Source organism: Colias eurytheme, chromosome 1, assembly GCF_061535395.1.
Source record: "Colias eurytheme isolate Ceu_HAF_F1 chromosome 1, ilColEury1 Martin Lab GWU primary, whole genome shotgun sequence".
Taxonomy (NCBI): Eukaryota; Metazoa; Arthropoda; class Insecta; order Lepidoptera; family Pieridae; genus Colias; species Colias eurytheme.
In genome coordinates this window covers 6,746,362-6,758,801 of record NC_142980.1, presented here as the reverse complement: position 1 = coordinate 6,758,801, position 12,440 = coordinate 6,746,362, and the positions used below count along the sequence as shown (strand labels likewise).

Below are 12,440 nucleotides of genomic sequence, written 5' to 3'. Positions count from 1 at the left end.
GAAACCGCGGGCGGAAAGCTAGTCCTATTAATATTTGTGAAAGTTTGTATGGATGTGTGGATGTTTGTTACTCTTTCACGTAAAAACTACTGAACCGATTAAAATGAAATTTAGCACACATATATAGAGGGTAACTTGGATAAACACATAGGATAGGTTTTATCCCGGAAATCCCACGGGAACGGGAACTATGCGGGTTTATCTTTGAAAATGCGGGCGAAGCCGCAGGCGGAAAGCTAGTTCAGAAAATATAACTTATATTTAGAAAATCTACACATAGAAAATATGTACATAACTTATATTTAGAAAATATACATATTTAGAAAATATATCAAATGAAATCATATTTAACTAGCTCTCTAAAAATAGCAAATTCAATTTTTGGGTCCAATTAAAATTTTTACCAATTTTTGCAACACAAAATCTATAAGGTGAAAATTGCTTATGTCAGATAGTTATTTTAATGTTTTATTATGGAGTGTAAATGATTTAGTGTTGACGAAAGTGGTATCATTCGCCAGATTGTAGTCCGAAAAGTTGCTTAGTGAATACGTTATAATTTTTTTCCTGAAAATCGATACCTACCACGCCAGAAGCAGCTGCTCAAGTGGATATTCCAGCATAACACGGGCAAGAGGCTCGGTAGCCAAATTTGAGTGAAAAATTTTTTTGATTCGGATTCCGTCACTATCAGCAAACATAATATGCATATATGCACTCGAGTGTAGTAAAGAACAGTTTACATTCACACCTTGATTCACACACACACACACACATACACACACACACGCACAGTTATTTTTTTAAATATAAATAAATAAAGTTCTTCATGATACTTTCTAAATCTGCTAAGAAAAATACAAAAATTCAAAATCTTAAAATTTCGGAAACTAGCAAAAGGCGCGTTATTGGATATTTTTAATATTCGGATACACTATGAGATGGTGATTAGCAGATAATCGAGCCATTTCATTACTTATGTTCCTCTGTCCCCTAGCTGGGGCAGAGGGCACCCACAGGTGTGTCTATCGAGAGCTTCCCTTTTGATCTCTCTCCAAGTTTTCCCGATTTTCTTGGCTTCGTGTATGACTGTCCACCGCCTGGGTCTGTTTAGGAAGGCCAAGCTTACGCTTTCCTTGGGGGTTGGTCATTTGATATCGTCGCGGGCCAGTAGATACCGAGGATTTGATAAAGGCAGGCTTTGTCACCTTCCACGTCTCGCAGGCATACAGGCTACAGCAACACGGTCTTCACATTGGATCGAAATATCTTCAGTTTTATTTTTCGTGTTAGTTTTGGTGATTGCCATTTATTTCGGAGCCGTGCAAAGGTTGCTCGGGCCTTTGAAATCCTAGTGGCGACATTCTCCTCCCCGGGAGGAGCCATTTCATTGCTAATTTCTAATAAGGCGAACCGCACACATGCAATAATATTTTTAACCAATAATTATTTACGGGTACAAAAAACGTGCAAAAAACGATTTCAAGTAAAGACAAAAATAAAAATCTGTATAGCAATCTGGCAAGCTTGAACTGTCACACTTACAACTTACAAGTGGCAGCCCTCAGCTAATCAGACTTTGCGTAAATTGTTGTATGTATTTGTTCTGACTTCCGTACATCGTTATTCATAGATACCATATAATATTATCTATTGAGTATTCGTACTATCCATCCTATAAATTAAGACGTAGTGGATGTGAATCACTCCTGTTTTCTCTGAATAAAGTTTTCTAATCAAGTGTAATTTGTAAACAATAAACATTGGCTAACACCATGAATATCTCGAAATATAACTAACGTTCCTAATATTGGTTTTAAATTATTTTGTGACTAGCTAAAGGTACTTTGAAACTAAACATATTTATTGCTATATCGGTTTAAACAGCCTGTTCATATGGAGTCAGAACATCAACCTAAATTAAGTCCGATACGAGCGTTTCAAGGTTTGTGTGACATATTCTAAATAGAGAAAAGTTTTTCGTATGCCCTCAATTTGTGCATTTTTTTTGTGTACAGTTCTACATGGAGGTAGTATGGATCCTGAAGATGATGACGCAAATTTAAACAATCTCACGAGTCTTTCAGATTACCACGATTATGAGCCGAGTTTGGAATTCGATGATTCCGAACTGATTCAAGCCACTGGCCTTGGTAAGTTTGTTGAAATCTGACTAAAAATTTTATTTTTTGTAGAATTTCATTGCCTTATAAATTATAAACTGAAGGTAATTATATATGAAAACTTAAATTGTTCTGCTACATGTCCTTTTCATACCAAGAATTTGCAAATATTACTTTGTATATTACTATTATTTCTGTAAATTTAATGGAGGTCATTAAATTTTTCCTTTATTTTATATATAAATGATTAATATATGAATATCAATTATTATGAGTCACATTGCATTTGTTTCTTAATACATTACAACTTTATAAAGTGTAAATTATTAGATTTAGTACATAGTATATAAATGATTACCAGAAATATATATTCTTAATTTTCTACAACAATAACTAACAATCCATACTGCTTTTAATTGTACGGACAGTGTTAAACTATAGTATATAATTTGTAGTTTAAGTTGGTGCTGTTTTTATCTATATATATGTACATATATATAAATATGAAACCTGTTTGTCGCAGCATCACGTGTGAACAATTTCGATAATTCTATTTTTATTATATTCCTTGATGTATGAAAATGCAGTTCTTATGTAGAGAAAATTTAAATATGTACCACGGGCAAAGCCGGGGCGGACCGCTAGTTATTAATAATCACAATGTGAATAAATGAGTTGAAATTGTAAATTATAAACTTTATTATTACTAAACATAATATTGTTTATAGTTAACAAAAGTAGTGAATATCATATGTGGATTGTTTCTTTTGGGATTTGATAATATAAAGCAACTAGTTGATATATATACATTCTATGTATTTGTGCAATACCAAATATTCAAATGTTATATCATACCAAAATATTGGCTATTTTGGTTTTCTTAATTTATTTACTTTCAGAAGATACTGCTTCGTATAATAACAAACACTATGAAAAAAGAATTATTTATTGGTTCAATGATTGTGCATGATTATTGATACTGTGACCAACAATAAAAACAAATCATATATTATGTAAATAAATTTACTGCTGTGTCATTTTGTTATGTTTAATATTATTTAAAACATTTCCACAATTACTATACATTAATATGTATTCCTTTATTGAAATATAAAAGGGTTCAAAAACTGTACCACTAGTATGATGGCTTTATAAAGCCTTAAGAGTTTATGAAGGGATATTGGAATATGTATATGTCACAGTCATCTGGTTAAATCTGCTATTTGATTGAATGACTATGTCTAATTTAATAATAGGATAACTCATCAAGTTTTTGAATGTAATGTTCAACGTCTTGACTGAAAGTTATTTATTTTGGTTCATTAACCAGCCTATTTTGTGGGTTAAGTTACTTTCATTGTTTTTTTTTTTACTACACAGAATTAGGAGCCCTACAATCATCTTCATTTTGTAAAAGTAAAGTATCAGCAACTCTCGCCATTCAATGAACGCGCTAGTCATTCATCAATATGCCGAGCGTTATATCCGCTCTGTTCAAAGGGATATGTTACAATCCTCTAACAGCTAATTAGTTGGATGTTAAGTGATGCTTGTTAAATCAACGTTCGGCCTAGTTGATCAATTGAATGTCGTCATTCAATGAACATGCTAGTCATTCAATCAAAAAGCAGATTAAACCAGTTGACAGTGACATATTGACACATGCAGGCTCTATGAATAAAAAAAGCAGGCTCTATAATGCATCATAATTTATCAGACGGAATAGGTATATTATGTATACATATGTAGTGATAGAATCTAGATGCACCTTGTGGTTTTACTTGTGGCTGAAACCACTGTCAATGCCTTTCATACGTTATTTCAAATGTTTATAGGTTGAATTAAAAATAAGTAATAAAGAATCTTATCATTGGCTCTGGGTCTTGGACTATTTTCATAAAAAATTTCATCTTAATAGTTTTACGCATAGATTTATTGTACCTTTTATATCTGATTTATTATGGATATATTGTAATGTGTTTAAAAAGTGTATTATTTATAACTGATAAAACACCAACATTCAATAACAAATATAACACATGTATGTTTGATTATATTCTGTTTAAAGAGACAATCTTATCTATTCCTGCCCACTCATGTTTCCACTGTTTATGAAGGGAACATGCACCTTGTTACCATATAACTTTTTTTAACACAACACTTCATGTTATATTGATATTTTTTACGAAATTTCGCGTTAAAAATTTATTTTTTACACATGACCTATTTTCTGATTGTATTGAGAGAGAGTTAAGAAAATATGGCCTATAGGTATATAAATGATTTTCCTCATTGTAAAATCTGTATTAGATAATGTCACTCAAGTTGTTTTTGAGTTAAGTTTTAAAAACAAGAACAAACCTTTTTTTATGTTGTAACTTTAAATTTATGCTTCTAGCCACTTTTCCTTTATCTGTACTATAAGACGTTGCTACGTACCAAATTTCAAGATTCTGTGTTCACGGCAATAGCCTTGTAGATTTTTATTCCCTTGCCACTGTCGAAAATTGCGAATGTAGTTCATTAATATAGTAATACAGCTACAATACTCTAAATTTTGTCACCTTCGAAGCATTTCTAATCGGCTATTTGTCTTTTTGATCTCTCCCTAGGTTCAAACGAATTAAAAGAAGAGAATTTGAAAATAAAATACTCAATCTACCTACCTAGGTAGGTATATTAGAAAAATTAATAACAATTAAAACATTTAAAACTACTGGAACCAAAGAAAAATGTCACTGAATAAACATTGCCGAAAATAATGCCTATTAAACACAGTACATAGCTAGTCGATTTTTTGATATTCACAATACATCAGGTTTGATACTTTCACACACACTCACATAAATATTCAATTCCCACTACACTTATTGCATATAATATGTATTACATAAGTTATTATAAAAAAAAATAAAAATAAATACATATAATACCTCTTTTAATGAATACATAATATATCCGGTATAACAAATTTTATATGTTAATTCATACAAAGACAGTATTGCATTACCTCACCTAATTTTTTTTATATTTGGACCCTTTCAATTCAAAAACAGTAATGAACTGTTAGATAATGTTGATGTTTTTGAATTTACTCGATGATAAATAATAATCTTGTTTATGTAATAATAAAAAATGTACAATACCATAAACTTCATTATTAATTTCTCATGTTCTCTACTTGCTAGCCTGCAGCACTTTACCTATAGTTCGAATTGTATGACGTAAATTCATTTCATTTTAAATTGTTTGACTATGAAGTTGTAATTGCAAGCCTTACCGCTCATATTATTTACAAGCCCGCTAGTAACCGCTGCAATATTGTCCACCCACCCCACACACCCCACATTGCACCTAACAGCCTTTTATTTTACACCGTTGTCAGTTGCCTATTGATAGTAGAGCTATACACATCTCGGTGATACCTTGTGTTTGTTATGATCTACTGTTATATGAAAATGTGGTCGATTCACGAGGACGTGACTTAATTAATTTTCAAATGAAAATGAACTATTTAGTGTATTTATTTAATTTCATGGAGCAATGAAAATTTCATCGATGTTTTAAAATGTTGTAAAGAAAATTAATTTTAGCGCCGCTACCACCGGAATTGCTTGATTTGTCGGAAGAGTTGATTACACGTTCAAGTAGCGACGGCACCATAGAAGAAAACTTTGAAAAGGAACTCGGTCCGCAAACTTACTCTGAGGTAATAATTTTGATCAATCATTTATTTCATAATATTTTTTGTTTGCAACAATATTTTTGAAGGAGCAACTTTTTAAAGCTTTGTTTGTTTATAAACTTTTACATTATTTTTGTGTCATTTCGTTATTTTTGTGTCAACGCTATGTTAGCTAGCGGAAATAAATAACAATGCAGCTATGCGAGGTTAACTTAAGTTACTCATATTTAATTATTAAAAGTTAAGTTAATTTTAACACTGACCCATCGAAATAAATTTAGACCTTTTCAAAATATTTAATCAATAAGTTGAAATTTAGAAAGCATGCGTCTTTACTATCGTGTGCATAATACAATTACCCTGAATTTCAGAATAGATATAGATATGTAGTACTGCGCGGCGCTCGATCGATATTAAAATCTAGGTCTCCCAGGGTAGCGCAACAGATTCAGGTCATTATTAACGTGGGCGTACAAGCGACCTCTAGAACAGTATACGCTTCGTAGAGTTCCCGCTAACTTTACACCTACAACATCCTCATTATATTGTTATTATGAATATATACTAATTATTTTTGTTACATGAAGCGCTAATTTGTTATCCCTTATTACTAATATTTATCCCTTATTTTTCTTTTCTCACATTTCCATCAAAACCCCCGTTACATTCAAATGTTTTGAATTTTTAAATCTTTTGTTATTTAATAGGTCAAGTTTTACACTTGAAAGACTGAAATAGAATCAGGTAAATTATATTCCTTTTCATTAAATGTAGGTCAGTACGATGCTTGAATCTTTCAGGTTGAAGTTAATTTATTTCTTTATAAATATCGCTTGTATACATTTGTGCAGATTATCTCATGCTCCCTCGACTATGACTTGTTCTCGGAACTAAATCAGAGTAGGTTGGTCGAAGTAGTAGGTGATGATGATATCGGTCGCCGAATCATTGTAGTATCGGCTTGTCGCCTGCCTCCTGCTAAGGACATACATCCTGACTATTTGCTGCGGTAAGCCTCGTTGTATTATGGACTCCATACTAGTCAATTAGCTTAATTCCTTCCCTGGCATAATTTCTAAATGAGGTTTATATCATCAACAGGTTCCTTATGTTCACATTGGATAAGTACGTGGAACAAGACTATAGTGTCATCTATTTCCATTATGGTCTTACTAGCAGAAATAAGCCACCATTGTCTTGGCTTTGGAAAGCGTACAAAGCGTTCGATCGAAAGTACAAAAAGAATCTCAAAGCTCTGTATCTCGTACATCCAACAAATTTCATACGAATCGTTTGGCAAATGCTAAGACCCGCCATTAGCGTTAAGTTTGGTAGGAAGATGATGTACGTTAATTACCTACATGAATTACAACAATATTTAGATTTGGAAAAAGTTCAAATTCCCGAGCGAGTAATTGAGTGAGTATACATTAGTTAGTTGTATTTATCTTGAATGGTTTGAATTTTATTTTTGACTGTGTATATTTTAGGTACGACAAAGTCCTTTTGTCAAAAAATCCACGTGCCGCAGAAATAGCGCGTCAAAATATGGAACGTGCAGGGAAGCCTCAGGAACGAGGAGAGGCCAGCGCTAAAGACAGCCTGTCGCCTCCCTCCACCCAACAGTTCGGGGTTTCTTTACAGTTCATCAAGGAAAATAATTCGGACATGGTTGATGCCATTCCGCCTGTAGTGCGGCAGTGTGTTGAGTTTTTGTCGCAACCAGACGGTGGGTTTAATTTTATTTTCACTTTTAAGTTTTAATTCAAACATAAGACATGTTTGAATTAAAACTTAAAACATAAGGACACTTAAAATAAAAAGAACAATAGTGTATAATGTTACGTGTTTGTTATAGCATTGGAAACAGAAGGCATATTCCGGAGATCCGCAAATTTGGCAGTCGTTAAGGAACTGCAACGGGCTTGCAACAGAGGGGAAACAATTTCGTTTAAAAACGATCCTCATATTGCTGCTGTGTTATTAAAAACATTTTTACGGGATCTTGAGGAACCCCTGATGACATTCGATCTTTATGACGAAATTATTCAATTTCAATGTGAGAATGCGGCATGTTTTTATCTTGCTATTTTAAGTAAAATTTGTGGATTTTCGTTAAAACATTTTAATTTTTATCTTATTTTTTTTTCAGCCTGGCCAATAAGTGAAAGACCAAGGAAGGTAAAAATATTAGTGTTGGAGAGACTTCCGCTGGATAACTACAAACTGCTTAAATACGTTATCCAATTCTTATGGAAGGTATGTATTGACCCATGTACGTGTTATCGCTCCGTCGAATGGCCGGTTGCAACTTTGGCTATTTTTCAGGTCCAGGACAGAAGCTGTCTCAATAAAATGACAAGTAGCAACTTGGCGGTCGTGTTTGGCCCTAACTTATCGTGGCCTCCGACTGGACAAATGTCACTTCAGTCAATTGCTCCCATCAACGCATTCACTGACTTCCTGCTCGAAAATCAAGAAACAATATTCATTATTTAATAATCCAAGTTGTATGTTTGAGTACGGCAAAATGTTTGAGATCGAGTCCGAAGAGACGCTTAAAATATGAAACCATATTTTAATAAAAAATAATATTATGAGTTAACCGGCAAAATATGTCGTCTTTGTCGTACCTAAATTTGAGATTATTCTAAACGTAATTTATATATTGGATGGTCTAATTAATGGTTGAAATAAAACCTAGTTATATTCATAATACATATAAATGTTGATGTCTACTAGTATCGTTTTAAAATGAACGGTAGTAATTATTGTTGATGTTGTTTTGTAACGAAGAGATCTAATATTGTTCTTACGAAGTAAATGTTACGAGGAGTTGCATACAGGAATGAATATATGTACATGAAATGTGTGAAAAAAATTGCCAAAAATTTGGTGCCACGTTTCATATTATGGTAAATTAATCTATCACGTTATTACCCGCTCCTAACCTGAGGTACTTGTTGTTATACTATATATGCACGTTATAGTCATATTTTTTAAAATATAGGTACCCTGCTTTGTTTTACCACAGTATTATTCCACTCAAAGAGGAACTTCATATATTTGTATAAGCCTGTTCTTAATAATATAAATGGTTTGAAAAAGTCATATAATTTTTTTAGCGCCACCTATCATTATTCGCGTCTTATATTAGTTTCCAAAAATCGTTCATCAAAATATAAATGCTTTAATGAGATTTGTGTGTCTGCGCATTCGATCCAGTTGATTGTTAGCAGTAGGTACTCAGCACATCGGAAATAGCGAATTTGAAGACTGATTTTAAACAATAGTAGAGTGGATTGGTTTCAAACATTATTTCTAAATACGCGTGTGTTACGTTCACATTATGGCGTATTGGTTTTAGCACTTTTCTGTGTTTGCTCTAATTCTAATAGTAGTTGTGATCATGACTCGATTCCAATTAAAAATATGTCAACACACTCGTTTGTTTATAGTACAATTATTAAACCACCATTATCATAACCTTATTTAAGTTATTTAAGTATATCGAATGATAAAAAATCGCACAATACGTGGTAGAAGGGTAGGTACAAATACGTTGTATCAATATACTTTTGTATTTTATGTTTAGTTACTAATATTTCTCATCCCTTGTAAGTTTTTAAAATGTGTATTGTAATTGCGCATCCATCCTTACTTTTTGACAATTTTTTTAAGTTGGATTGTATGTATAATATGGGGTAATTAGGCATAATATGTATTTGTCGTAAAATGGATGTTTCATATTGTATCATAAATTAAGTAATCTACTATAAGGGTATGGAAATTTGTTATTTGTCAACGAAACAAAAAGGGGTATTGGGTATTTATGGATCTAACCAAAAATGTGCATAATTATTTACTTATAAATCTTTAGTTTCTAAAAGTATTTGTTGTAGTGAAATCATGTAGATATTCAGGGTGTAGATGAGATTGTAAGGAAGTCAATACACCTAAAACCGTGTAAAAATATGCACTAATAAATATTCACAAAATAGGTGATGGCCATCAATTATCAATTTTATAAATTAAGAATCTATCAATTGATTAATTTACATTTAACATGGATGAATTATTGATGACACACCCTGAATGTTTAAAACATATTCAAAGTGGTCTAATTGGTATCTATAAAAGCACCAAGATACTACTAGTTACATAGGTGCAATACGAATTAAGGAAATTATATAATTTGAGTTGTTTGTAAGTATACCAAAATTTAGGATTAATCCAATTAGTTAGGTAAATAAACATACGATGTTAAATGATATTTTATATAACCTTTTTATAAAAATACTAAGTATATATTATCATATTTATTTGTCCGGTTATAGTTGAATATTTGTCTTTGTTTCTACTTGTATTTTTCCCTGATCTCTATATATTTTTGATGATTTTTCCTTTTTGTACATTCCTACATTGATCTGTATTTTTTTCAATTCTATCCTTATAGGTACATCAGATGAAATATTTGAGAATTTCAAATTGACTATCGGTAACCATCGATATTTCGATTTTATAGTATAAGTATAGAATATATAACGTTCATAATAATATGATGTTTCTGTGGATTGTAAAGTCAGTAGTCGCAAATTGATGTTCAAATGTTAAAATTGGTGTGAAAATATTGTAGTGAATACTGAAAAATACATCATCGACGAGAGCTTCTTTATATGTTTAATTAGAAAAATGTTGATGGTACCTATAGACACGTGTCCTAAGCTTTATAGTTATGACTGTATAACCGAGCCTTATGAAAAAGTAGGGACCGTTCCCTTCTTCTGGTTGATAAGTAATTTGGTATATTAATATATCTATTCGTATATAAATTGTAACGATACTATATAGCATGTTCTAAATTACGGTCTAATTTACACATACTGTACCTAACATATATATCGTTGATTGTATTAAAATATAAGTCGTTGTTTTCCGCAGTTTTGTATTAGCGAGATCTCATCGCTAATTTTGTGTCACTTTAATCGTGAAGTTTAATTTCTGAGAAATATTCTTCAATGAAATACCTATGTAGTAAATTCTTACAAAATGTTTTGAATTGCGTATCTTTTATATCTCACGGTTTCCTACGTTTACGATCTGCCTGAATGGTTCCAAACTATTTTAATGTAACCGTCTTTATATACAGTCGTCCGTTATTATATAATTATATGTATAATAATAATAATTAATGTAAAAATAATATGTTTGCGTGAGGGGAATATTTTGTTAAGCCATTTAATATAAATGAAAGCATCTTAAATATACAGTGTATTTAAAAACCTTGAATCTCGTATAATGACATTCCACGTCAAACTACTAGGTACTTATTTTCTCGCTGAATATTCATGTAAGTATAACGGATATGTTTAAAAGTTTAAAATTATGTTTATTTTACATCGCACAGATATTTAAAAAAACGGTGGGTAATATTTTAATTGATATTAGCATGGCATATTACTGTACTAGCTTCCGCCCACGACTTTGTTCGTGCATCCCCGTTTTTCCCAGTTCCCGCAAGAATTTCGGGAAATCCTTTCTTAGCGGATGCCTACGTCCTAACATCTACCTACATGCCAAATTTCAGCTCGATACGTCCAGTGGTTTGGCCTGTGCGTTGATAGATCACTATATCAGTCACCTTTGAGTTATATATACTTAGATCTATATCTTTATATCTAAATTATTTCTGTCCTTCTTTTTTCATTTCTCATTTTCTTAATCTATGCATACCAAAGTTGTGAATTTAGAGCAACAGTCATTATTACGTACAAAAATAACATTATAATATTTGTTATCATTATTTAGAAGTAATATTATAGATTAGGAAATACATTCGATGTTCTAAAGAATAATTTAAGTTAAGAAATTTTTTATTTTAACAATATGTTTACAAACATTAAGCGTAGATAAATAATTTTTTGTCTTCAATAAATTTGATTTGAAAGTTAGTGAACCTTTATAAGTATGTATATGCTACATAATATTATATTACTTTAATCAGTCTGAAATTAAAGTTTAAACCAATCAACGTCAATAACACAATTTTTGTAAATATTGTATTACCTAAAAATAAATATATTAATTAAAAATAACATTTGTTTTATTTATTATTCCCTAGTTATTACAACACCAAAGCCATCAATAAATAACAAGTAGATTTAAGTACAAATCTAAGAATCTTTGGTCCCGGTCGCGGTAGTGCCTCGCCAATACGAGCCATAAGTAATTTTTCTAGATCAGAAGGTGAGCATCAATCTTTATGGAATAATTTATATAATAGCAAACAGTTTTTTCTCAAATAATAGCTACATTATGTCTACATTATATCCACGAAAGAAATAGTCTTGAATTTTAAACAAAGGATTTGAATTTGTTCGCCGTGTTTGTACTTTGTTGTTGAACTCTTCCGAAACAGCTTGACCGATTCTCGTGAAATTTTGTGTGCATATTATGCAGGGTAGATAGAATCGTACAACATCTATTTTTCATCCCCTTATATCATAATAGTAAGGCAGTTAAAACTACGTTTGCCGGGTAGGGACTCGGGTAGTATTATTTAAGTACAAAAAATATTTTTATAGATATAGCTGTGATCTCAAAAATGGTTAATACCTATTATTTTAGATATT

At 31.5% G+C, this 12,440-nt stretch overlaps 2 protein-coding genes across 3 annotated transcripts in view; both read left to right on the top strand.

Annotated features, from left to right (window-relative positions):
* Positions 1 to 6,623, top strand: part of DIP2 (disco-interacting protein 2) — a 304,666-nt gene extending 298,043 nt beyond the window's left edge. Inside the window, exon 19 of the transcript XR_016456787.1 lies at positions 6,609 to 6,623. The gene's annotated coding sequence lies outside the window, so the exon portion shown is untranslated. The remainder of the gene's footprint in view (positions 1 to 6,608) is intronic.
* Positions 1,556 to 11,860, top strand: RhoGAP68F (Rho GTPase activating protein at 68F). 2 transcript variants are annotated; one of them, XM_090102523.1, is made up of 10 exons: positions 1,556 to 1,593; positions 1,888 to 1,945; positions 2,019 to 2,153; positions 5,717 to 5,832; positions 6,660 to 6,817; positions 6,910 to 7,227; positions 7,299 to 7,537; positions 7,667 to 7,867; positions 7,961 to 8,067; positions 8,137 to 11,860. In XM_090102523.1, the coding sequence occupies exons 2-10, from the start codon at positions 1,897 to 1,899 to the stop codon at positions 8,305 to 8,307; spliced, it is 1,494 nt and encodes a 497-aa protein (XP_089958649.1). In that variant the 5' UTR covers positions 1,556 to 1,593; positions 1,888 to 1,896; the 3' UTR covers positions 8,308 to 11,860. The 2 variants fall into 2 exon arrangements, with proteins under 2 accessions (XP_089958649.1, XP_089958642.1); XM_090102516.1 differs by having other exon boundaries at positions 1,562 to 1,945.
* Positions 11,861 to 12,440: the final 580 nt, after the last annotated feature.